This window comes from Schistocerca cancellata, chromosome 3 (assembly GCF_023864275.1).
Source record: "Schistocerca cancellata isolate TAMUIC-IGC-003103 chromosome 3, iqSchCanc2.1, whole genome shotgun sequence".
Lineage (NCBI taxonomy): Eukaryota > Metazoa > Arthropoda > Insecta > Orthoptera > Acrididae > Schistocerca > Schistocerca cancellata.
The window spans coordinates 250,251,331-250,278,679 of record NC_064628.1 but is presented as its reverse complement, the minus strand read 5'-3'; the positions used below and the strand labels follow the sequence as shown (position 1 = coordinate 250,278,679).

Sequence of the window (27,349 nt, the reverse complement as noted above, 5' to 3'; positions counted from 1 at the left end):
TAATAGCTATACAGTGATGTGACAAAAGTCACCGGATAGCGATAGGCACATATTCAGATTGTAGTACCGCATTCACAAGTGTTAAATGGCAGTGCATTCTCGGAGCTGTCGTTTGTACCCAGATAACACAAGCCAAGGAAAAATTTCTTTTTGGAAAACTTTCTTTACTTTGATAGCTGATCTTTATAGGTGTTTATTAGCTGAATCCAAATCTAGCCTTATTTTTTTTTTTTGTATCACCCATAGTTTTCGAGCAATATGCTTTTTACTATATAGTACAAATATCCTGTGCCATACGGTAAACGGTGAAATTAATGAAACGCTTTGTTACAACATGACAATGGTTTTATATTTACAATAAGCTACTTAAAACAATTATATGTGTTAACAGAGGTTTCACTTGTCAGCTGGAATTGGTTTGCATTTTCTTTCTCTTTTTTCTTTGAAGCTTCTTGTGTAGCTCTTTTTTATGATGAGTCGCTTGCTGAACTTCTCGGTGAAGTGACCAACATCAGTCCCTCATCATGATAGTGTTCCAGCAGCCTTGGTAGCGTCTTTCCATCACTAGTTTTGGATAAATCAATAAACAGCCTCCAGTCTTCCTTTTTGTATTCCATACCAAAATCATCCATCAGACTAGGACTGTCTGGGCATTACAGTAAATCACCTTCTTGTTGAAAAAACTTGGAAAATTGCTGCTCTCTATTTCTATACATGTATATGCTGCTTCCGACTGCAAATAAGTTCTTTTCTTTTAATCTACAGCCAAGCAGTTCAGCTTTTTCTTTCGTTACACCAAGATCCCTAACCAAATCGTTACGCTCGGTCAGAGTAAACAATTTGGGCTATAGACTTTCTTTATTACAGTGGAATTCATCATCATCTGGTTTATCTAAATCAGTTTGTACATCTTAAAATACTTCTGTTGGAATAAAATTTAAATAATCTGTTGGTTTCAGGAACCGGCAATTCTACACCACGCCCTACTGGTCGGATAGTGGACGGAAAGTTAGGGTAGCTTATTACTTTCTTGTATTTCGAATTATGACCAGTAATATCAACACTGCAAAAGTAGCAGTCATCGGAATGATTTTTTGGCTCCCCCAATATCGCAGGAACAGCAAATATAAAGCCTTTTTTCTCCTTTCTGGACCATTGTCCCATATCTTAAAAAACACACATAACATACCTTATGATCCGTTCAAGTTTATCTTGATCACCAAGTTTAGATCCATAGTATGATAGATAAAGCTTTTTCACAAAGTCTGCAATGTTTCTTTGGTGTTTTTTAATCACAAATTCACCAGAGATATAACAAAAACTGTCAGCAGAGTTTTTACAACCACGATTATACATTGTACTGAGCACTTGCACAGGAAACGGGAAAGTGAGGTTAGGTTGGCAGTAAACAAAACACCATCTGTTAATACAAAAATAGAGTCGACCTTTTTTGGCAAGCAAATGTTTTTCAGCAGTGCTAACAACGTCATCTACATTCATTACACCTCCTTCATAAACTATTTTAGCAATATAAAAGCTGTTAAATTCTTGATCTAATGAATTTAAATGTAAAATGTGAAGAAATTGTGGGTGATACAGTTTTTAAATATCATATTTGGATTTCCCACCCTAAAAATTATAAGAAAAAGGTATTTTCAGCAAAAGAGTTTATCCAACGTTAGCCTGTGCAATTAATGTGAAAATGTTTCCGACATGATTATGGTCGTAAGAAGGGAATTAACAGACTTTTGATGCTGAGTGGCAGATGGAGCTAGACGCGTGGGACATTCAGTTTGAAAAATCTACAGGGAATTCTATACTCCGATATCCACAGTGTCAAGAGTGTGGCGAGAAAACAAACTTTCAGGCATTACCTCTCACCACGGATAATGCAGTTGCTGACAGTCTTCACTTAATCATTAAGATCGGCGGCGATTGCGTAGAGTAGTCTGTGCTAACAGACGTCCAACACAGCATTTAACAACAGCTTAAATAAAGAACAAATAACGTATCTGCTAGAACAGTGCAGCGAAATTTGACGGTACGGGGTATGGCAGAAGTTAAAAGTCCGATTAGTTTATCCCTTTACACACTCAATCAGGGTCACTAATTTGCATTTCGTAAGAGAGATGTTATAAGCTGGCCACTACAGCTACTAGATAAGACGCCGTTGTCTGTCTGAGCGATTTGAACTAATACAATGATCCCGAATTTCCAGCCGAGTGAGCTCGTCTAAATGCCATGACGTTTCAACGAGTGTCATTCTAGCAGCTCCTGGTTAATTATAGAGGCGTCCTGGTTATTTATATAAAGACGCTGCGGTGCAGCGCTCCCCCTCCCTCGCCTTAGGTTTAATGGTAGTCTCATAAACAGAGGTGGTACCTTACAAGGACTGCTTGGGACCCGTTTCTGGTCACTATACAAAAGTATCCTTACGGCACGTGAGATTGAGTTTTGCAACTTACTTTGTCTAGTAACGGGTCCCAAGCAGAAACTAATCAGTAGTACCATTCTGTTAATGAGGCCATCATTTGTCCTAAGTGGAGCGTGCGAGGCGCCGCACTCCACCGACTGTTAAGGATAACCAAGACACTTACTTCGACACATCGCCAGAAGATGATGGGCGTGACACTCGTCAAACGTAGCACCCTTCCGACGTACTCTCTCGGCTGGAAACCCAAGAGCTTTATATCAGCACATACACTGTTTTCGTTCGAACTGCCTTCTATCAGCACGCGTGCATATTTACGGGTGTATGCGTATATGTGTTTTGGTTTAATACGTGTATGAAGGGCAAACTGGAAAGAGGTTTCTGGTAAACTGAAATGACAGTCAGAGTGGCAAGTAAAACCGTTGTTTTAACCACTTCTCAATAACCTTGTTTAAAAAGTGAGACATAGTGAATGTTTATCTGCTTCTTTTTATGCTCTTCTGGAGTGCATTAAACACCTTGACACGTTGGGAAGACATTTGTGAGGTCAGGAAATGACAAGAAATGAGAATTACGTTATTGTACGATCAAAAACTCTGAAACTTCAAATGTATTCAACAACGCAATTAACTGGACTCTTCCTTTCCATTTATCAGTTTTGGATCGATTAGGTAGAGTACGAGATCCACTTAGTTTCGTTTTTCATGCTAATCTTGGAATTTGTTCTATTTTATATCAAGTAACGTTGGGCTCACGATGTAATTTTCTTGTTGTGCATTCCTTTCTAGATCCTATAGCACCTGCCTTAATGTTGAAGCAAAAGGTCCTAAACCATTTACCAGAATTTTTGACACCACATCATGGTTTCCTCTAGACTTAATTCTCGGTATTTTTGAGACTTGTTCATATAATGTTTCATCCATCCACTTAATTGATTATTGTTGTTGTTGTGCTCTCCGAACTAGTCTATTCCGAACAAGCCTCTTCATCTCCACGTGATCACTGCGTTTTACATCCGCATGAACCTAATTTATATAGTCAAGCCTAGGTTTCCCTCCACAATTTTTGCACCTCACATTTTCCTCCATTACCGAATAGACAGTTCTTGGATTTCCTAGACGTGTCCTTCTAATCGATCATTCCTTTCAATCAAATTGTGCCATAAGATTATTTCCTCCAAACTAATTCTATAGCTCTTCGTTAGTTATCCGAATTACCTAGCTACTTTTTAATATTCTTCTGCAGCACAATACTTTAAAAAGCTTATATTCTTTTCTTGTCTGCGCTGTTTATCACCCAAATCTCACCACCACACAAGAGCATTACCTTCATCGAAGACTAATACCTTCAGAACAGACTCCCTAACTCTTATATTAGTATTAAATGTTAACAAATTTCTCTCTTACAGAAAAAAATTGTTGCTGCTGTCAGTCCGTCCTTTGTGTTTACTTCGGGCAACATCCTTCAGTTTGCTGAAGTAGTAACAAAACTCATCTATTGCTCCTACTGTCTCGCTTCCTAATTTAATTATCCCAGCACCACCTCATTTATTTTGACTAAATTCCTTTACCTTTCCACTTTTGTTGATATCCATCTCATTATCTCTTTTCAAGACACAGTGTGCTTCGTTCAGATAATTGTCTATGTACCTATCTGTCTTTGACAGTATTACAAAATCATCGCCAACCCTCAAAGATTTTATTTATTCTCCATTTCCAAATTCCTCCTTGATTTCCCTTTACTTCTTGCTTAATGTACATAAATATCATGGGGGTAGGGTTCTCAAATTTCTTTTCCTTAGACTCTTGTAACTGATGTCCTGCATTTTATCCCTGCTTTCTTGTAATGGCTGAATATCCATTTCATAATATATATCATACGTGTACCAGCAGATACTGAACAGTGAAATAGATACTTTTTCAGATAGGTTTAATATAATTTCTACACTTAATGTAACTAGTGGGTAGGGAATAACCAAGTACAAGGGATAGCCAAAGTTTCAGTTATCAGCTTCAACAGATAACGTTGCGAAGTTATTTTTATTTCGTTTATTTGAAGGTGGGTGTCTGCAGTCTGGATACACAGGTAGTTAGGAAATAATTAAGTGTGAGGGGTAAACAAAATTTAAATTACTACCCTCAAAAAATAGCGTTGCGCAGCTATTTTCGTTTATTCGAAGGTGGGTGACTGCAGTTTGGGTACACACTGAAATCCCTCCGCCACAATACCGTAGCACGCTACCACAAGAGACAAAACACAATGGCGTAACCACTCTCCAATTTATCAGTTAAGTAACCTTTTTCACTATATTATTATTATTATTATTATTATTATTATTAATGACATGCCCCACTAGATGTACTGTTACTCTAGGTGTCAGTTTATGTAACTGATGTTTGGTGTAAGTAAATTCCTCTTGTGAGCTGAATGCCTGTTTGGCCAGCTGGTCTGCAAGTTGATTTCCGTGTATTCTTGTGTGACGTTTGATCCATGTGACGACTATAGTCAATTTCTTGTCTTTCAACATTCTAATATATTTTGATATTCTTTAATTGAACACCTCTGATGATTTAGTCTCCATAAAGAGCATAATATTGCTCTACTCTCAGTCTGCATTACTGCCGTTCTTCGTAAGACATATAACGTTTCTTAGCCCTTAGAGAGCCCGTAAAATGGCAAAGGACTGTACTCTATTGTTTGAGCATTCATTTCTCAGTTTATACACTGCCTGAGAAAAAAAAAATGAAGCACTCAAGAGGCAGAAGGAAACGAAATGAAATGTCACTGGTTAAGAGTATGTGCTGTTATTTTAGTGATTGAAATATAGAGCTAATTTACTAAGAACGTGGAAGTGTGAGCCTTGTTATCAGAAGAACGTTGGACCCATTCTATCCTGGATGCACACACTGAATCGATTCGGAAGTGTCTCAGAGAAGTCGTTTCCTTGCCTGAGGCTGGCTGGCCACGACCGTGACAACTTGTAGTTGATATCCTCGATACTGGCGATGAGACGCGGTTAACGTCCGAGTTGGTCTCCCACACGTCTTATGAGGGACAGATGTGGGGATTCTGCTGCCCACGAAAGTGTCTCACCATCACGTAGAAAATTTATACGGACTCGACTCGTGCGTGGACGAGCATCATCCTTCAGAAAAACGGCACTGCAATATACCGCGTGAGAGGTAGTACATGAGGGCGCACGATGTCCTTGATGTACTGTTGTGTCAAAAGATTTCCATCAACCACTACCAGCCGTGAGCTGAAATAATACCCAATGGTTCCCCACACCATGAGGCCAGGACTAACACTGCTACGCCTCTCCTGAACACTGGAAGAATGGGCCCATTCCCCAGGTCACCGCTACACTAGACGTCGATGGTCACCTGGGGTGAACAGCGATTCACCGCTGAACACATTCGTGGCACTATTCCAAATACATAGTTTGTTTTGTGATGTTAAAGGCAGCTTTCATACGCTGCGATAGTCCCATGACCCAACTGCTGCTAATCTCAGACTCAAAATGTAGCAGATAACCCCATTACTTTGAGACACGTGCAGAGTTACAGCGACATACGACCATGTCTTCTGGGTACTTCAGTTGTTTATCAGACAATGTGTTATATGAGGTAGATTGACTCTACTCCTTGTACAGAAACTTTATGACTACCTGCCGTACACTACATGTTTTGGCGTATATTTCAGTACATAACATGTTGTTGTTGTTGTGGTCTTCAGTCCTGAGACTGGTTTGACGCAGCTCTCCATGCTACTCTATCCTGTGCAAGCTTCTTCATCTCCCAGTGCTTACTGATACTTACATCCTTCTGAATGTGCTTAGTGTATTCATCTCTTGGTCTCCTTCTACGATTTTTACACTCCACGCTGCCCTCCAATACTAATTTGGTGATCCCTTGATGCGTCAGAACATGTCCTACCAACCGATCCCTTCTCCTAGTTAAGTTGTGCCACAAACTCCTCTTCTCCCCAATCCTATTCAATACCTCCTCATTAGTTATCTGATCTACCCATCTAATCTTCAGCATTCTTATGTAGCACCACATTTCGAAAGCTTTTATTCTCTTCTTATCTAAACTATTTATCGTCCATGTTTCTCTTCCATACATGGCTACACTCTACACAAATACTTTCAGAAACGACTTCCTGACACTTAAATCTATACTCGATGTTAACAAATTTCTCTTCTTCAGAAAAGCTTTCCTTGCCATTGCGAGTCTACATTTTATATCCTCTCTACTTCGACCATCATCAGTTATTTTGCTCCCCAAATAGCACAACTCCTTTACTACTTTAAGTGCCTCATTTCCTAATCTAATTACCGCAGCATCACCCGATTTAATTCGACTACATTCCATTATCCTCGTTTTGCTTTTGTTGATGTTCATCTTATATCCTCCTTTCAAGACACTGTCCATTCCGTTCAACTGCTCTTTCAAGTACTTTGCTGTCTCTGACAGAATTACAATATCATCGGCGAACATTAAAGTTTTTATTCTTCTCCATGGATTTTAATACCTACTCCGAATTTTTCTTTTGTCTCCTTTACTGCTTGCTCAATATAAAGATTGAACAACATCGCGGAGAGGCTAAAACCTGTCTCACTCCCTTCCCAACCACTGCTTCCCTTTATGTCCCTCGACTCTTATAACTGCCATTTGGTTTCTGTACATAACATAGCTGACAGATATTGAATGATGATGTAGACCACTTTTGCTGGTGCTGTGAATACCACGCCAATAAGACGTTGTTGGGGAGCAGCGAGCTCGTGTGGGACGACTTACCCCAAAGATGAGGTCGATCAGGAAGTGCTTGACGCCGAAGCCGGCGCCCAGCTTCAGCTCGAGGATCTTGCGCTTCTCGCGGTCCAGCGGGGTGTCGTCGCTCTCCGCAGCTGCGGCCGCCTCAGGAGACAGCTCGGGCTGCAACACAGGCCAGCACCGCGGCGTTACACTCGCTCAGCACGGGGCTGCTTTTACAAGCGCCGCAGGGCCCTCTGCTTGGACAAGTACCTATCACCGACAGCTTGCTAGCATTCAACATTTATGTTTCAATGTGGACCTATTTTATGCAAGGTGTCACTACAGATTAGCTGTAATCACTCTGTCTTGGGCCATGCGGGCCAATTTTGAGTGGGCTGAAGGAAGTTTGATCATTACCTTGCGGCAGGTACGGAACATTTTCAAATGGATCCACGTATAATGAATGGAACTGACCATGTATATGATCAAAAGTATCCGGACACTTAGTAGTGGACATAAATATGAGGTGCCCCCACACTTCTCCTTTATGACGGCTCGAACTCTGTTGGGATACCCTTAATAACACGTCTGGTGGAATGACAGCCCATTCTTCTTCAAGAGCCGAAACTTACTGATGTTGGACGCTGGAGTTCGGGAGCGGAATCGACGTTATAACTCATGCCAAAGGCGCTCAGTTGGGTTCGGGTAGGGTTTAATGGGCAGGCCAATTCATTATAGGAACGTTGTCCAAAAACCATTTCCTCACAGATGCTGCTCTACAGCGTGTCTCTCCTAAGAGTTGTCAGGCGCATTCTCTGGTGTTTCAGCAGATATTTGCAATTTCGTTTTCGCATTGCGTAGCTGGAGTCATCCCAAACAAATAGTGCTCATCAAGTCTTTCACGAGACGCCTAGTGGTGACGGAAAGCGTCAGATTGTTTCCTGTTACAAACAAAATGAATTTTAAAGTGTAATTCTACGTGTCTATTCGATATAGCGATGCCATATTAGTCTTGTGCGATGTTTGGCTATCTGTTAATAGTGACTGCTCGAAGAATAACCAGTGTCCCACCAGTGGCAGCACTACTCTGGCCCGCGCCAACTGCTACCGACAAGCATGCACCGCTGCTGAGTCGCTGCTGGATTCCTGCTTATTCTTCATACTTTGCTGCCCCTGTTAACACATACTGATAAAACGAATATTGAACTAGAGTAATTTTGGAATGCTCTACCGAATGGGCAAGTAAAATTCCAATTCACAAATAATATTGTTTGCAATAGGAAACAAATCAAAGCTTTCTGTCGGGGCAAGGGGTCACATGAGAGACGTGACGGCGACTCTTAGGAGATATATCTGGTGTGACAGAATTCATTGCCATGCTAATACAATTATCGTCTCCGAACTGTTCCTCCATTGTACACAGTACATAGTACTGTAAAATGTGTTCACATCCTTCCGCAGTTAGCGCTTTCTTAAGCGCTCTAAGGGTTCCAGAGCCCAACCATGAAAAACGCCCACATTATTTTTATTACGACATTTTACCTACGCTCAACGATACCTTGACAATGTGAAAACAGTGGCTGGACGTACGTTTCGTAAGAGTGTCTACCGACACTTGGCCTTCTTTGTCTCTTGTCTATCTTTTCACTGAAGTAAATTCTCTGATCCACGGAGGTGCCTCCCCGCCTCATAAGGAATCGGAGGTTAAAGCGTTTCTAGCGGCAACATTAAAAATAACAGATAAGACTGTTAACTTTCAATGCAGATTTACATTATCAGACTGAAGCACACCATCTCGCAAAATACTTTCTTATCCACAACTGACTTTGCGACACTTGGTTGACATGTGACAGTAGACTTATTTCGACTCTTTTGAGTCATCAGAAGAAACTGTACCTTGTTTTGAAAGCAATACACAGTTGTTGACACTTAAAACATCTCATTGCGATTATTTGATTTTAAGAGACCATGATGAGCGGTAGATGGCTATTTGGCGTGGTACTTTCGTAAAATGATAATTACACATAATAATCGAAATCTGTGAAGTGTCAAGTCAGCGTCATCGAGACAGCTGTGAAGAAACAATTACAGAGCAAGCGACGAAGAACTAGAGTGGAGAAGCGCCTGAGACTGACCTGCACCTGCAGCGCTGCGTCTTCTTGCAGCTGCAGCTGCAGCAGCTGCCGGGATGATCCAGGGGCAGCCGTCGCAGCTGCCAGACACGCAGACACCGCCAGCGCCACCAGCGCCCACCTCGCTGATCCCGTCATGCTGCAACACAGACACACACACCACCGCCTCATACACTGTGCTGCTTGCTGCCACACGACGTCTCGAACTGCCTACGTAACACGTCAGTACTGTCAATGGGATGGTCTTCTAGACAGTTTTTGATTATCATTAATCGTCTTACAGTGCTCATGCGTCATGTCTTTCAACGTACTTAGAGTCAAAATCACTTCCTATCCCCCATATTAATTCTTTACATTGTTTATATACTACTAGTTGAGTACCCGGCGTTGTCTCGATACATATTTCTTCCAATATTCTTTTAGTCCAACTCCTCCTCCTCCCCTGTGTTGTGTCCATCTACTCCTCCCCCCCCCCCACCCACTGTCTCGAAAATTCATTTCCTGTTCCCACACTAAGTTCGTCTTCTCTATCCCTCGAAGTCAGTCTTCTCGCCCTCCCTCCCGCTATCATTCTCCCCATGACTCTGTCCACCGCTGCCTCCCCTTCTCTCTGTCAGTGTTCTCATCACCCTTCGTTGTCTATCTCGTTCTCTCCCTCTCTGTGTCCATCTCCTCCTCCTCCTCCCTTTCTCTGTCCATCTCAACCTATTCCCCTTTCTCTCAATTTCCTCTTCCCCCTTTCTTTGTCCATCTCCTCATCCACCGTTCTTTGTCCACCTCCTCTTCTCCCTATCTGTGTACCTCTCCTCGTTCCCCTTTTCTATCTGCTCCACTTCAACTTCCCTCACCGAGAAAAAAGTTTCGGAAAGGTTTTAAATTATGTGTAAAGGTCGTTGCAAGTCACGAACTGTTCTCATTCTCAAATAATGCGTGAATGAAGTCTCGTAATTTGTTTGTAGTCCGATAGATTTATTTTCCACCCCCACCCCTTACCTCTTTGATAGGTATAGTATATGGTTCTTACCCCCGCAGCGATTCTCTCCAGACAGTACGTGATACATGTAGCAAGTTTGCTTGAAATTGGTTCAATGGTTCAGGAGGAGATGTGTAACATACATTCATAGATGTAGATGTACGTCTACTTTTGTAATATATGTGGATACTGGTCGATGCTCCTTGTTTGACAACAGAGTCGCCTTAATTTTTAGCTCGGGTTTAATAAAGGCTCTTACGGACGTTTGCGTAGGGACCAATTCTGATTCCAACTACCAAAAACTACTAAAGCTTATCACAAATCAGAGAGTTTATCGAGTATTCGGCTATCTCTCATGGTGAATGAACGGTAAAAATTAAAATAATCGTATGGCATTGTTGGCTGAGAGACACTGTCTGGGGTTGTTCGACTGCTTGGTACAATTCCTTCTATTTGACGCCGCTTTGGGGACTTGTGAGTCTTTGTCATGAAGATGAGATGAGAAGATCCGGACAACAAGAGTACCCACTGCCCGAGTGAAGAATATCTCCGACTCGGCTTGGAATCAAAATTGGGACTATGCGATCTAGTGGCGTCGGCGCTAACCACTAGAACACGCTCTGCGGACTGTATATACGGCCACGACGGGTAAGAGTTTTACGGTGCAAATGTACATGTTAAAGTGTGTAAGCGCCATGAGAGTACGTTAACTTTCAGAACGAAATCCAGTCGCCCGTTGTAAATATATTTTTATTTTGTTCCACCAGTTTCAACAAATTAATTTCTCATCTTCAGAAGCCCATACAATTAGAAGTGTATTTACAGTAGCTTACATAGTGTTGGTTTAGCTTCCCAGTATAAGAAGTGTATTACATAAACGTAATTACTACAGGTTTAGCTTTCCATAAGCGTACAACCAGAGCCTGAAGATTTGTAATATCCCTAACTTTGTAGGCTTCTGAAATTGACAAATTAATTTGTCTAAACAGGTAAAGCGAAATAAAAATATAATTGCAACTGACAAACGAATTTTACTCTGAAACATATCTTTCAGTTGCTGAAAATTATAATCATGGATAATGTAACTAGTTACCTTTGGTTTTGTAAACGTTAAATACACTCTCAGCCTTTAGTTATCACCACCTCTGTTCTTTTTTTTTTTCTCATAAGGAGAAGCTTTATGACATTGGTGGGGAGTTGGAGGTGTAACAAGTCTACCACTTAGTCCTTGTAATCAGAACAACACAGCGACAAATGGTTCAAATGGCTCTGAGCACTATGGGACTTAACTTCTGAGGTCATGAGTCCCCTAGAACGTAGAACTACTTAAACCTAAGTAACCTAAGGACATCACATACACCTATGCCCGAGGCAGCGGTCGCGCGGTTCCAGACTGTAGCGCCTAGAACCGCTCGGCCATCCCGGCCGGCGATACTGCGACAGAAACCGGATTTATTCACGTAACATTTTGGACAGTATTCTGAAGTAAAATCAACAGATATCATAAAAAGGATAGGCTGAGTCGAAATTGGTTCCCCAGCTTCTTGCAAATATAGGTCCACTCGTCGACCGTATAATTGTACTGTTTATTGCCCATGTTCTACCTCGCTCAATGCTTTTTCCGTGTCTTTTAACTTCTTACGCATTTCAAATAGGTATTTCAGTTGCGTCAAAATGGTGCATATGGCTCTGAGCTCTATGGGACTTAACATCTGAGGTCATCAGTCCCCTAGAACATATAACTATTTAAACCTAACTAAACTAATGACATCATACACATCCATGGCAGAGGCAGGATTCGAACCTGCGACGGTAGCGGTCGCGCGGTTGCAGACTGAAGCGCCTAGAACCGCTCGACCACAGCGGCCGGCTTTAGCAAGAGACACAGAGCACTTTCCGTATCATTTCACCATTATTAAGTTACCATTGAGTACCATCCAGGTAAATCTTATTATTTATAGTGTTTAATGTGAAGAATAGTACTATGAAAAGCGGAAAAAATGGGTGAGTTCGGTGCTAAGTGGGCGAAGGCCGGGGGCGGTGTTAGCAGCGTCGTCCTGCAACAGGTGGGCGGGGTAGCGGTTGCGCAACTCGCCGTGGTGCAATACGCGCAGCTCATACGGACTCTTACGACAGCGCCATCTACGGCTTTCCCTTTCTTGCCAACTGCACGTCAGCTCTTCCTCAGGACAAGCAACTTTCACACAAGCAAGCATATCGTACTCTTCAGTCTTTTACTCTTCTCGTTGGTGTTAACCAGTAGTATTTAGGATCCCATTTCTTTGAAACTACAGACCTGGTCATTAAATAAGTCCTCGACAATTTAGAAGCCTCTGGGCCACTGAGTCTGCACCGGTTTGTTTACGATGATGGGAGATTCTCTCTGTTCCTTACGGAGGCCACCATTAAAAAAAAATTCACCATGATCCATGCGATGTCGAGCGGCTGCAGTGTTGTCTTCAGCCATGTGGCGTCAGGCGTTTGCGGTATGGAGGGCCACGGTGTCATCACACCACTATCCCGGTCGTTGTTGGCTTTCCACGCACAAGAGCCGCTCGTTCTTATACAAGTGTCCCATCAGTTGATATTAGGAGGCGATGTACACATCGTTCCACTCTTCCTGCTATGGAAAAATCACTGGCAGCGCCGGTAACTGTATTCCAGCCAGTGGCGGTGACCATTCGCCTACGAAGACGAAAAGACTACTGATCACTATGATGACTCGGACAAAAGCTCTCCGTCTCTCTCTGTCCCTCGAAAATTTATATATAAAAAAGTCTCTTAACCGGAAGTTGACGAAGAGTGATTTTAGAATATTTTTGCACGAAATGTCGTTATGCACCAACAGTGTGACTATCTCTGTCTACATCTGAAAAGCTTTCAATTTTTCTCAAATTCCTAGTAATCTGCTTCCTGATCTATCTTGTATCTGTCTGTATAAAGTCCTAAGGCATCAGAAAACAAATCTTTAGTATCGTTAGATGCTAATACTTTAGCACACTTCTGAAAGAATCACAAAGCGTTTGCATGTGTTTATCTCCAGTCATTGCTGCTGTGACCGTTGTATTTATTCCTGAATATGGGTTGGAGGGACAATTGAAAGTGAATTTCAATGATCTTCAGAGCGTGGTGATGATCTCCCTTTGTTCTTCCTCCAAATCAATTAAACTTAAAAAAAAGCACTCCGTCTTCAGGCCACGAGTGGCCTACCGGGACCATCCGACCGCCGTGTCATCCTCAAGTGATGGATGCGAATAGGAGGGGCGTGGGGTCAGCACACCGCTCTCCCGGTCGTTATGATGGTATTCCTGACCGAAGCCGCTACTATTCGGTCGAGTAGCTCCTCAATTGGCATCACGAGGCTGAGTGCACCCCGAAAAATGGCAACAGCGCATGGTGGCCTGTATGGTCACCCATCCAAGTGCCGACCACGCCCGACAGCGCTTAAGTTCGGTGATCTCGCGGGAACCGGTGTATCCACTGTGGCAAGGCCGTTGCCCAATTAAACTCAGGAGAAACGTAATTTCTGGGTTCCTTTTGTCACTGTATGAAATACGACGTGCTGAACAGTAATGCCTCGGAATTTTTTATGAGAAAGTTCTTAAATCATTTTAATTAACACAAACGTCAGTAACTTTCAACATCTTTGTTCTTTATGTCTACCTATTAGGCTCCCTCTGCCACTGGACTGCTCCGAATTGCAGAGTGTAGCATGGTAGTGAGTAACGTGCATGAGAAGCAGCGTACCATAAGCGAATTTCCAATTCGGAAAATTTGTCCACACACGAAACACCATGTCCTTCAGCATGACAATGCCACACCACACACGTACGCTGCGACATCTGCAACAGAGCGTCGCCCTGGGTCCACTGTCATCGATCATCCGCCCTACAGCCCCCAATTGGTCCCATCCGATTTTCATCTACTTCCAAAACTTAAAGAGAACTTTCGAGGATTTCATTTTGATAGTGATGAAGCTGTGCAAGCAGAGGTGACGTTGTGCCTCCGTCAACAAATTCTAACAATCTGCAGTACGGTATCAACAAACTGGTCACTCGTTGGAAGAAATTGTTCGTTGCTAGGGCGCCTATATTGAGAAATAAATGTGTAGACTTGAAGAATTAAGGCACACAATGTTAGTAACGTTGTTTTATTTAAAAACCATTAAGAATTTTCGCATAAAATTCGGAGGCACTACTTTTCAGCAAGCCGTCGTAGATAATAGCGTGATCGACAACGAGGCCATTCTAGACTGTTCGCTAAATAAATTAGATGATGATGACTTATCGAGAGACATTGAAGGTCTGAGCGTGACATTTGCCCGAAGTGGTTTACAGGACTCACTCAGCGCCCACATCAAAACAGTCTGACACGGATCTGAACCTAGCTTCTCCATAGCGCCAACCTATTGTATTAACTATAGAACAACCTAGCACTGTCCTTTAAGCAAAATGCAGCCTCTGTGAACTGAGACACTCTGTATCACAAAGACCTCTCCCTAGGCTGAGAAGGCGGTGGTTGCATTAACTGCGTATCTGTGCCAGGAAGTTCATTGTTCGCCTCTTTCACGTTATCTTCTCAGGGAATGTCTTCTCTACGAGTCTGCTTTTTTGTTCCTGGGCGGAGTGACGACAGCAGAGGAACTACGAGATAAATTTGTTCTAAACTGCTCTTGGGAAAGCGGCGGGAAATGATGAATGAGTAGTGCCACATTACGAACTGCTGTCAGCGCATATGAATCCTTCCGCTCATATAATAAGCACCAGAAAAAGGGTCTCTCTCCCTTGTAACATACCAAGCGGAAGTAGCCCACGAGGCGACAGAAAGTCACTGCTAGTCTTCCTTCTCGTGCTGTTACCTGGTCATCATCATATATAAATCCGTTTGTTCTCAACGATTTTCTATTCCTATCTGTTTACGAAAATTTAATAGTCATGGGTGACTGGAATTCGAGTGTAGGAAAAGGGAGAGAAGGAAACGTAGTAGGTGAATATGGATTGGGGCTAAGGAATGAAAGAGGAAGCCGCCTGGTAGAATTTTGCACAGAGCACACTTAATCATAGCTAACACTTGGTTTAAGAATCATGATAGAAGGTTTTATACATGGAAGAACCCTGGAGATACTAAAAGGTATCAGATAGATTATATAATGGTAATACAGAGATTTAGGAACCAGGTTTTAAATTGTAAGTCATTTCCAGGGGCAGATGTGGACTCTGGCCACAATCTATTGGTTATGACCTGTAGATTAAAACTGAAGAAACTGCAAAAAGTTGGGAATTTATGGAGATGGGATCTGGATAAACTGAAAGAACCAGAGGTTGTACAGAGTTTCAGGGAGAGCATAAGGGAACAATTGACAGGAATGGGGGAAAGAAATACAGTAGAGGAAGAATGGGTAGCTTTGAGGGATGAAGTAGTGAAGGCAGCAAAGGATCAAGTAGGTAAAAAGACGAGGGCTAGTAGAAATCCTTGGGTAACAAAAGAAATATTGGATTTAATTGATGAAAGGAGAAAATATAAAAATGCAGTAAATGAAGCAGGCAAAAAGGAATACAAACGTCTCAAAAATGAGATCGACAGGAAGCGCAAAATGGCTAAGCAGGGATGGCTAGAGGACAAATGTAAGGATGTAGAGGCTTATCTCACTAGGGGTAAGATAGGTACTGCCTACAGGAAAATTAAAGAGACCTTTGGAGATAAGAGAACCACTTGTATGAACATCAAGAGCTCAGATGGAAACACAGTTCTAACCAAAGAAGGGAAAGCAGAAAGGTGGAAGGAGTATATAGAGGGTCTATACAAGGGCGATGTACTTGAGGACAGTATTATGGAAATGGAAGAGGATGTAGATGAAGATGAAATGGGAGATACGATACTGCGTGAAGAGTTTGACAGAGCACTGAAAGACCTTAGTCGATACAAGGAACCGGGAGTAGACAACATTCCATTAGAACTACTGACAGCCTTGGAAGAGCCAGTCTTGACAAAACTCTACAATCTGGTGAGCAAGATGTATGAGACAGGCGAAATACCCTCAGACTTTAAGAAGAATATAATAATTCCAATCCCAAAGAAAGCAGGTGTCGACAGATGTGAAAATTACCGAACAATCAGTTTAATAAGCCACAGCTGGAAAATACTAATACGAATTCTTTACAGACGAATGGAAAAACTAGTAGAAGCCGACCTAGGGGAAGATCAGTTTGGATTCCGTAGAAATACTGGAACACGTGAGGCAATACTGACCTTACGACTTATCTCAGAAGAAAGATTAAGGAAAGACAAACCCACGTTTCTAGCATTTGTAGACTTAGAGAAAGCTTTTGACAATGTTGACTGGAATACTCTCTTTCAAATTCTAAGGGTGGCAGGGGTGAAATACAGGGAGCGAAAGGCTATTTCTACGGAATCCAAACTGATCTTCCCCGAGGTCGGCTTCTACTAGTTTTTCCATTCGTCTGTAAAGAATTCGTGTTAGTATTTTGCAGCTGTGGCTTATTAAACTGATTGTTCGGTAATTCTCACATCTGTCAACACCTGCGTTCTTTGGGATTGGAATTATTATATTTGTACAGAAACCAGATGGCAGTTATAAGAGTCGACGGACATGAAAGGGAAGCAGTGGTTGGGAAGGGAGTAAGACAGGGTTGTAGCCTCTCCCCGATGTTATTCAATCTGTATATTGAGCAAGCAGTAAAGGAAACAAAAGAAAAATACAGAGTAGGAATTGAAATCCATGGAGAAGAAATAAAAACTTTGAGGTTTGCCGATGACATTTTAATTCTGTCAGAGACAGCAAAGGACTTGGAAGAGCAGTTGAACGGAATGGATGGTGTCTTGAAGGGAGGATATAAGATCAACAAAAGCAAAACGAGGATAATGGAATGTAGTCGAATTAAGTCGGGTGATGTTGAGCTTATTAGATTAGGAAATGGGACACTTAAAGTAGTAAAAGAGTTTTGCTATTTGGGGAGCAAAATAACTGATGATGGTCGAAGTAGAGAGGATATAAAATGTAGACTGGCAATGCAAGGAAAGCGTTTCTGAAGAAGAGAAATTTGTTAACATCGAGTATAGATTTAAGTGTCAGGAAGTCATTTCTGAAAGTATTTGTATGGAGTGTAGCCATGTATGGAAGTGAAACCTGGACGGTAAATAGTTTGGACAAGAAGAGAATAGAAGCTTTCGAAATGTGGTGCTACAGAAGAATGCTGAAGATTAGATGGGTAGATCACATAACTAATGAGGAAGTACTGAATAGGTTTGGGGAGAAGAGAAGTTTGTGGCACAACTTGACCAGAAGAAGGGATTGGTTGGTAGGACATGTTCTGAGGCGTCAAGGGATCACCAATTCAGTATTGGAGGGCAGCGTGGAGGGTAAAAATCGTATTGGGAGACCAAGAGATGAATACACTAAGCAGATTCAGAAGGATGTAGGTTGCAGTAGATACTGGGAGATGAAGAAGCTTGCACAGGATAGAGTAGCATGGAGAGCTGCATCAAACCAGTCTCAGGACTGAAGACCACAACAACAACATCTGTTTACTTTACTTATGATCACGATATTCTTTCCTTTAGACCTCTCAGTTTTCCATCTTCTTTCTTCTGCTCGTGCTTTTCTCCTCCCCTTTTCTGTCTTCAATGAAAGATTGTTTTTGCAAACTAATTTTTTTTCCTTCAACGCATCCAACACGTTTCGTCAACTGTTAGCCTAAAAAACCCAGAAAAGTCATTTGGGCGAGCGCTGTTAAAAACCACATCCTGTCGCTCCCCGACGTAGGTTTTTTGATGTCCCCGTAAAAGGGTTAATGCTTATGTCGAGGCGTTTCGTTCGGAAAGAACCTGGTTTCATTGTCCCCATTTTCGCAAACCGATTTTTCGCTCTGAGTCTGCTGATGTCGATGTTGATACGACATTAAAACCTAACTTTTACTTTTCAAAATAAAATAAAATGAAATGAGATAAAGAGAACAGGTCTGGCCGACAGTTATTCAGCCATGATGGCACTCGCGACTCGCCAGAGGAAGACCCATAGCTGCTCAGCAAGTGGCAGTGTCGAGAACAGTCTTCAGACAGCCTAGAACGGATTGTCGTTAGCAAAGCCCTGATTTATAGCTCAGGCTTCACGAGACTGTGAAGTTATGGAAAGTCCTGCATCATACAGCCGGTCCAGAGTCAGGTTATTTGATGAACTCACTAGCTTCCCAAAAACTCTAGCCAAATTTTTAACACTTGACGTAGTCAATCGCGGATACGTGCAATCCGTAATAATTCAATATCAATTTATTTGTCTTCATCGTTGTATAAAGAACAGGTTGGAGTCGTTGAACGACCACTTTCAGATCTAGGAAAAAAAATGGTTCAAATGGCTCTGAGCACTATGGGACTTAACAGCTATGGTCATCAGTCCCCTAGAACTTAGAACTACTTAAACCTAACTAACCTAAGAACAGCACACAACACCCAGTCATCACGAGGCAGAGAAAATCCCTGACCCCGCCGGGAATCGAACCCGGGAACCCGGGCGTGGGAAGCGAGAACGCTACCGCACGCCCACAAGATCTAGGAAAAGTAAAACGATAATTTCCCATTTGTCATTTTATAATAATCGTCCATCTCTTCGTTTCCCATATGAGACTAATTTCACGTCGATAAAATAAAGTCTTACAGTTAATTTTTGTATATTTGCAGTTACATGTCTGCAGCCGTGTAATACATTGAAGTTGAGGCACCAACGCCGGAAAACGACTCAACACGAAATAGGATAGCCAATTAATAACTAAAGTTTACTGTGGTAATTTTTTTCGACTCTTGCGGAAATGCTGCATTTGTGTCAGGCCAATACAGAAGGCATCTGGATAGCCACTGCAACTGACGCAAATTACAGCACGATAATCAACTTTATCAGTAGGCTGCGCCATTTTCTTTTGTCTTGTCTAGCGATGCGCTACGGTACTGCAGAACGGGAATTTCAGTGTTTACTAGGACTGAAGACCTGTGCCTGCAAATAAACAGAAAATTAATGATGTAATTTTATTGTTACTTTATTGTTTTAGGTGATAGTGAAACCTTTATGAGTTTCTCGAATTTGTTGGATTTGGAAGCACTTGCAGATAGTGTAAAGGGTCGCTAGCGTTGAGTCTCCTGGTAGCTGCGTTTCATGCTGACATTGGTTTCGTGCACGTTTTGAGCAATTGTCACTTTCCTGTCCGCAATGCATCCTTACTGCCCCTCACAGTGTACACTGCACTGAGTTCACAAACGTCATGGCACAGCAACGTGCAGGTTACAGACGACTGTAGTACCACGTGCATGAGGCATAAAAGGGCAGGGCATTAGCGGAGCTGTATTTTGTACTCAAGGTATTTGTATGAAAAGATTTCCGACGTGATTGTGGCCGCACGACAGGAACTGACATACTCTGAACGTGAAATGCTAGTTGGAGCTAGACGATGGGACACTGCATTTCGGAAATCGTAAGGGAATTCAACATTCCGAGATCCATTGTGTCGAGAGTGTGCTAAGAATATCAAATTTCGGGCATTACTTCTCGCCACGCTCTTCTCTTAACAACCGAGAGCAGCACCGTTTACGTAGTGTTGACAGTGCTAATAGATAAGCACTGCACAGAACAACCGCAGAAATCAAAGTGCGAAGAACGACTAACGTAGCTGTTAGGACAGTGCAGCGACCGAGAGAGGTGGCGCAGTCGCTAGCACACTGGACTCGCATTCAGGAGGGCGACGGTTCAATCCCGCGTCCGGCCATCCTGATTTAGGTTTTCCGCGATATCCCTAAATCTCTCCAGGCAAATGCCGGGATGACTCCTTTGAAAGGGCACGGCCGACTTCGTTCCCCGTCCTTCCCTAATCTGATGAGACCGATGACCTCGCTGTCTGGTCCCCTCTAGCAAACAACCCAACCCAACACTGCGGCGAAACTTGGCGTTAACAGGCTATGACAACAGACGACCGACACGAGTGCCTTTGCTAACAACACAACATTGACTGCACCGTCGCTCCTGGTCTCGTGATGGCATCGGGTGGACTCTAGACGACTGGAAGACCATGGCCCGGTCAAGTGAGTCCCGACTTCAGTTGGTAATAGGTCACGGCAGGGTTCGAGTACGGCGTTCGAGTATGGTGCTGATCCTGCGAAGCCATGGAGTCAAGCTGTCACTGTGCAAGCTGATGGTGGCTGCATAAAGGTGTAAGCTATATTTACAAGGGAAGGACTGTGGCCTCTGGTCCAACTGAACCGATCCTTGACTGGACATGGTTAGTTCGGATACTTGGACACCATTTTCAGCCATTAATGTACTTCATGTTCCCTAACAACGATGGAATTTTTACGGATAATGCACCACGCCACCGGGCCGCAATTGATCGCGATTGGTTGGAAAAACGTTCAGGGCATTTCGAGCTAATGGTTTGGCAACCCAGTTCGCCCGACATGAATCCAATCAAAAGTTTACGCGACATAATCGAGAGGTTAGTTCGTGCACAAAATACTGCACCGCAATTATGGTCGGCTATTGAGGCAGCATGGCTCATTGTTTCTGCTGTGGCTTCCAACGACCCGCTGAGTCGATGTCACGTCGAATTGCTGCAGTATGCCGGGAAGAAGGAAGTCGCAAACGATATTAAGAAGTATCGCACGACTTTTGTCACCTCAGTGAACAACACTGGTGTGGTACGTTATCCTGTGTCATATTTAATCAACAAAATTGTTTAATCTTTTTACATCTTGAGCTTTCAGCTATGTGATTTTATCTTATTGGTAATTCTTCCCTTGACTTTTCTTATGTCTTATTTAGTTGCTCAACAAATGAAACTGGTTATCTGACTGATTTATTATACTGCGATCATGACCAAAAAAATAAAAAATAAAAAATAGTGAGAGCTAGCTGTAGTTTATCACACCACAGAGAACAACCAGTGTGACTGCGAGAAGTTTTTGCAGGACTAAGAGACTACCACCTCGCTGATGGAATCAGGTGGCGCGTTTAGTGTCACTGGTCGACGCACTGGCCCTTATGCGCCCCTTACGCTGGTAGTTACCTGGAACGACGCAGTCTTACTTCTGCAACACACTTTTCCGGAAGCACCTCCCGGCCGCGGTGCGGGACTGAGGAGGTCCTTGGCCGCGCGGAGGAAGCGTTTCCCCCCGTGGACTGCTGCTCGCCTCGGCAGCGCCTGCTCGCGTGCGGTTCGCACTCGCGGCTCGGCCGCTGCTTTCGCCGGCGCTGCGCAGCGCCGTGGTCCAGCCGGTTCGTCTGGACAAACCACTTTCATCGGTCGCCCGCGACCACCTCCGCCGTTCTCCGTTGCACAACTTTGCCACTTAATAACCTCGTTGCGGGTTTCTCGGGACTAGTTCGAAAGCAACCGGCCGAGTTCTGCCAGTGGAGGCTTTCGCCCTCGGGAAATACCAACGACCTAGCGTTTCTTCGCAGTATCATTTCGATTCCTTGATTACTTCCGCTGTTAAAAGCCTCTGAGCGATAACCGTGGAACACACTCGTTAGGTGCTCAAGCACGCTACTTCTTTTTCGTAGCGAGTTGTTGCAGTGGCTAGGAGAGAGGACACGTAACGTGGAGGAATGGGCGTTTCATATCCCCGCCCGGCAGTCCTGATTCAGGTTTCTCGTAGTTTTCCAAAATTATTTTAGCTTCTTTCAAGGACGTACCGGCCATTTACGACAATGAGATCTTCATCTGGAGGACTAATGTTCGAATCCTTCTCCAGCAGCATTTATTAAAATTTACGTTCCTTGTGGTCTGCCTTAGCCACTTCACGTTCGTCCAGGGATGTCGCAACCGATTAGTACGACTCTTTATATGTGAAGGAAGGGGGTTTTAACACTTTTTCGGCAAATTTACATTTATATATGGTATTTCTGTAGTTTATTTAAATGATTTTTGTTGATTGCTGGGACGACTCTTCGACAAAGCCATTATCGATATGCCTTACGAAACTTATCGAACTAAGCCAGGCTTGCACCTTTAGTGATTTCGAGAGGTCATTTCATTCTAACCTTCTTTCTTCTGCCGAAATACACAATCACACGTATTACTACCTACAAGATACTATGATAGCACCTAAGATTTTAAAGTGTAACTACTTTACATGATAATTTGGAGCTATCAGTATCGACTTTTCATGTTAAATATGTTCCACGGCAAAATAGAGTGTAATCGTGTGCGTTCAGCTTCATGAGGTTACTCGAACGGTTTCTTTTGAAAAGAATTCGGGATATTAATTCCAAGGGGAACAGAAACGTAAGACATGGATCTTTTATAGGCCACAGGCCTTTCACTTCTCATATAGTCTAAGATCCAGTGAGTTATTGAAATCTTTTTAATAACTGGTTTGGTAGGATAAAAGAAACAAGTTTGCTTTTTTAATGCAAAAAAAATGTCTAGGATATATAGCGTCTGGCTTTTGGATTACATGGTGCCTGCAACAACAAATCACTTAAATGTATTGCTGAGTCACTTAAACGTATTGCTGAGCTGCAGATTGCAGTGAAATATTGCGCGTGGTAAACAGAATGCCATAGGCATCACAGAATCACTGGAAGTCGGATGACAGAGCCAATCATTGACGATTCTGACAATTAGTGGAAAAGTACGTAAGTTTCTGCGAGCAAGAAATTGCTCAAGATACCCGACTGCTTAATTGCTGATTAAAATTTCTGTTTTCTGACTAACGAATTCTTGTCAACGTATTTCGGCATTAATATTGACTGTAAGAGAATGGAAAATATCCACACCATTTCAATATCCTATTTTAATCCTTCAGAAATGAAGCTTTTTATGGAAAGCTTTCAGTATTGCGTTTGAAGTAAGTATTGTATTGAAGTAGGTATTGTATTTGAAGTAAATAAGTTATGGAAATGAGCTAAGCATGTGAAACACTGACAACATAATTACATTCATTACAGCAATCCTTGCTACAACATAAAACATAATTCCTGTCGGATTACAATATAGCATCTGACCAATGGGGAGTAGGCGAGGCATTTGGGGGATGGCACATGCAATGGGAACATTCATTTTTACCATAAATGGCACATACTCGTTTACCTTAAAATGTTTCTATTTTCGAATACAAAGAATCTTATTAGGTGCTCACATCTTTAAATTTTTGTAAGAAAGTTGGGCACGTTTTGTTATTATATTCCATTCGGGAGGGCTACATGCATTGTACATAACAACTGCAATACTGAAGTAAACTTATGAAAAAATTACAGAATTGATAGTATCTCCTCCTGTGGTACCTTTCCAGATAAAAATTTCTATCGGTCAATTGCGTTTTGGTATTTGTCGAAGAAATACTTGGCCAAAATTATGTGGGCCATATAGTGACTTAGACATTTAATGAGAATGAAGGGAAAAAGAAAGTGAAGGAAAAATAGCTCTCACTGAAACCTGACCTCCAGTCCGAATACTGTGAAATGTGTTAATCCCTGATGTTAAAGGTAGAATAAAATAATGACATAAATCCATTCTTTTGTGTCGTTTCAAGGGATTTCGATGTGTCTAAGGCTTAATTCACAGTAATAATAGAAAGTTATTATTAATATTGCCTGTTAGGTCACTAACATACAACATGAACAGCACAAGTGCTAACACACTTCTTATTGTTACATAGAAAAAAAAACTATACCTTACAGTTGTCGTGAAGTTACACGCTTAAGAGTCGCGTCGATCGTATTACCGAAGTAGCCTGTAAGGTTTCGCGGTGGTCAGTGAGTGGTTGGGGGGCCAGTAAACAGAGTACCTGCCGCCGCAGCTCCAGCCCCCGAGCGGCCCGCCCGCTACTTACTTGCTGGAGTGGCGTCGCTCGGCTGGAAGAGGCTGCTTGCTGAGACGGTGCGCTCCTGCGTGAGACTGGCGCCGCCTTATTTCAAGCTGCGCGCCGCATCTGGGCCGCGGCTGGACGGCAGGTTTTTCTGCCGCCGTTCCCGGCGCTGCGGACGAATCGCGTAGCTGTGGGTCAAGGAGACGGGCCGCGGGGAGGGGGCGGGCATTAGCCGCCGGGTGGGGGTGGCTCCGGCCGCGGAGCTAGCCGGCACGTCTTCCCCAGGAGTCAGCAGCTGTGCCCATCCCAAAGCGCGGCCAGGCTAGAGCCCGTCTCCTCAACCTTGTCTATAAATACACTTCTTACCTTTTCCCGTTTATCCACGGAGTCGTCGTTATAATATGAGCTGAAGCAATGTTAGTGATAAGATGGTGGTTCCATGCTCTTGCTGATGCCATGCTTCCCTCGGTACAAAAATCTGTATATTCGATCGGCCTGCATCTAGAATAAACCTATTACTGTTTTTGTTCTGTTTATGTCTTCTTCCTTTTCTGCTTCCTTTCTTTCTTTCTTTCCACAACTGTTTCATTCCTATCCTATGTTTTACTCATCTTTCTTCTGTGCTTACTGAACGTAGCTTTTCCTTTGTTTTCTCCTCGAAATCTTGGAAACTTTTTACACTACTGGCCATTAAAATTGCTACACCAAGAATAAATGCACATGATAAACGGGTATTCATTGGACAAATATATCATACTAAAACTGACATGTGATTACATTTTCACGCAATTTGGATGCATAGATCCTGAGAAATCAGTACCCAGAATAACCACCTCTGGCCGTAATAACGACCTTGATACGCCTAGGCATTGAGTCAAACAGAGCTTGGATGGCGTGTACAGTACAGCTGCCCATGCAGCTTCAACACGATACCACAGTTCATCAAGAGTAGTGACTGGCGTATTGTGACGAGCCAGTTGCTCGGCCACCATTGACCAGACGTTTTCAATTGGTGAGGGATCTGGAGAATGTGCTGGCCAGGGCAGCAGTCGAACATTTTCTGTATCCAGAAAGACCCGTACAGGACCTGCAACATGCGGTCGTGCATTACCCTGCTGAAATGTAGGGTTTTGCAGCGATCGAATGAAGGGTAGAGACATGGGTCGTAATACATCTCAAATGTAACGTCCACTGTTCAAAGTGCCGTCAATGCGAACAAGAGGTGACCGAGCCGTGTAACCAATGGCACCACATACCATCACGCCGGGTGATACGACAGTATGGCAATGACGAAAACACGCTTCCAATGTGCGTTCACCGCGATGTCGCCAAACACGGATGCGACCATCATGATGCTGTAAACAGAACCTGGATTCATCCGAAAAAATGACGTTTTGCCATTCGAGCACCCAGGTTCGTCGCTGAGGACAACATTGCAGGTGTTCCTGTCTGCGATGCAGCATCAAGGGTAACCGCATCCATGGTCTGCGAGCTGATAGTCCATGCTGTTGCAACGTCTTCGAACTGTTCGTGCAGATGGCTGTTGTCTTGCAAACGTCCCCATCGGTTGACTCAGCGATCGAGACGTAACTGCACGATCCGTTACAGCCATCCGGATAAGATGCCTGTCATCTCGACTGCTAGTGATACAAGGCCGTTGGGATCCAGCACGGCATTTCGTATTACCCTCCTGAACCCACCGATCCCATATTCTGCTAACAGTCATTAGATCTCGACCAATCCGAGCAGCAATGTCGCGATATGATAAACCGCAATCGCGATAGGCTACAATCCGACCTTTATCAAAGTCGGAAACGTGATGGTACGCATCTCTCCTGCTTACACGAGGCATCACAACAACGTTTCACCAGGCAACGTCGGTCAACTGCTATTTGTGTATGAGAAATCGCTTGGAAACTTTCCTCATGTCAGCATGTTGTAGGTGTCGCCACCGGTGCCAACCTTGTGTGAATGCTCTGAAAAGCTAATCACTTACATATCACAGCATCTTCTTCCTGTCGGTTAAATTTCGCGTATGTAGCACGTCATCTTATTTGTGTAGCAATTTTAATGGCCAGTAGTGTTCTTTTGTTCTGAAGTTTTTTCCATTTCTCACATTGGTTCTTCCATTATTTCCACCCCTCTCACATCTCCATTAACTTCATTTGTCCATGTCATTGATGTTTTTTGATTTCATGTCACTGATGTTTCTCGATTTCTGTCTAAAAGCTCCACCGTAGCCGGTACTAATACCGGTTGAGAAAGGAAGAGGGAGAGGAGTAGCATCTCTATAGAAAACCTAGGTTCATCTGTCCCAGGTGTTAGTACCTCGTGAGGGGGGCCCTCACCAGGGCAAATGGTGAAAATCTGTACGTCAGGGAAGACGGAGATGAATATCTTCGGCACAGAGGAATAGGCAACACTGTTTCTAGGGATAGCACAAGAGCCACATATTAGAATACAAATCTGTCTTGTCCCGTATTAGGCGGCGTTTGATCAGCGTCTGTACCCCATGTGAGGGGCGGCTGAAATAACACTCTTCGACTTACAAAATCGATTTTAAATATGAACTGGCGCGCACCAATTCCCCAACAAGAATACCATACAGCTTATGCATGATGTAAATCAATTATTATCGCTGTTATTACCATTATTATTATAATCACGCGGCCTACTCAAAAAGTAACTTGCGTTTTGGTGTAGCACTCGTATAAATAGAAAAAGAGGCGCCGCTCGTACGGTGGAATGCACCTTCAACCAGTATGCTCTGAGCAGTCGATAGTCAAGGTCTCTGCTTCTCTACGTGCCAATTGCTTTCAAAATGTGTGCTGCAATCACAAACCCTGTCATTTGTGAGCTATGTTCTGTAATAGCGTTTCCTGTAGCAAAATCTCTAGAGCTAGTGATACTCATCGCGAAATTAGTGAAGTTTATAGGCCAGTGAAAGTGATGAAAGACAATGGTGCCGTATACGGGCTGTCCAATGTCCACGATAAAAAGGAATGCCGTCGACCGAGTATTGTGAGCGCACATCTGATTCGTTTGGTCGAAGAAAGGGCTACAGAAAGTCACACATTCACCATCTCGGTGCTTTGATTATTCGTACTTTTGTGTACTAAGTGATTACCGAACATTTGGGCTACCGAGATGGGTAACTAAACTTGGATAGTATTGTAAAACAAACGGTGTAACATCATTCCTTCTTTATTTCGGAACGGGCACAGGGCACAATAATTCGGCGATCAGA

The 27,349-nt window shown here is 43.0% G+C and overlaps 1 protein-coding gene across 1 annotated transcript in view; it reads right to left on the bottom strand.

Moving 5' to 3' along the window:
* LOC126176690 (uncharacterized protein DDB_G0284459) overlaps positions 1-24,213 on the bottom strand; it is a 38,494-nt gene extending 14,281 nt beyond the window's left edge. The window contains exons 1-3 of the mRNA XM_049923853.1: positions 24,127-24,213; positions 9,324-9,459; positions 7,231-7,368 (exon numbers count right to left, since the gene is read on the bottom strand). Of these exons, the coding sequence (XP_049779810.1) occupies positions 7,231-7,368; positions 9,324-9,458 (273 nt within the window). The 5' untranslated portion in view covers position 9,459; positions 24,127-24,213. The remainder of the gene's footprint in view (positions 1-7,230; positions 7,369-9,323; positions 9,460-24,126) is intronic.
* Positions 24,214-27,349: the final 3,136 nt, after the last annotated feature.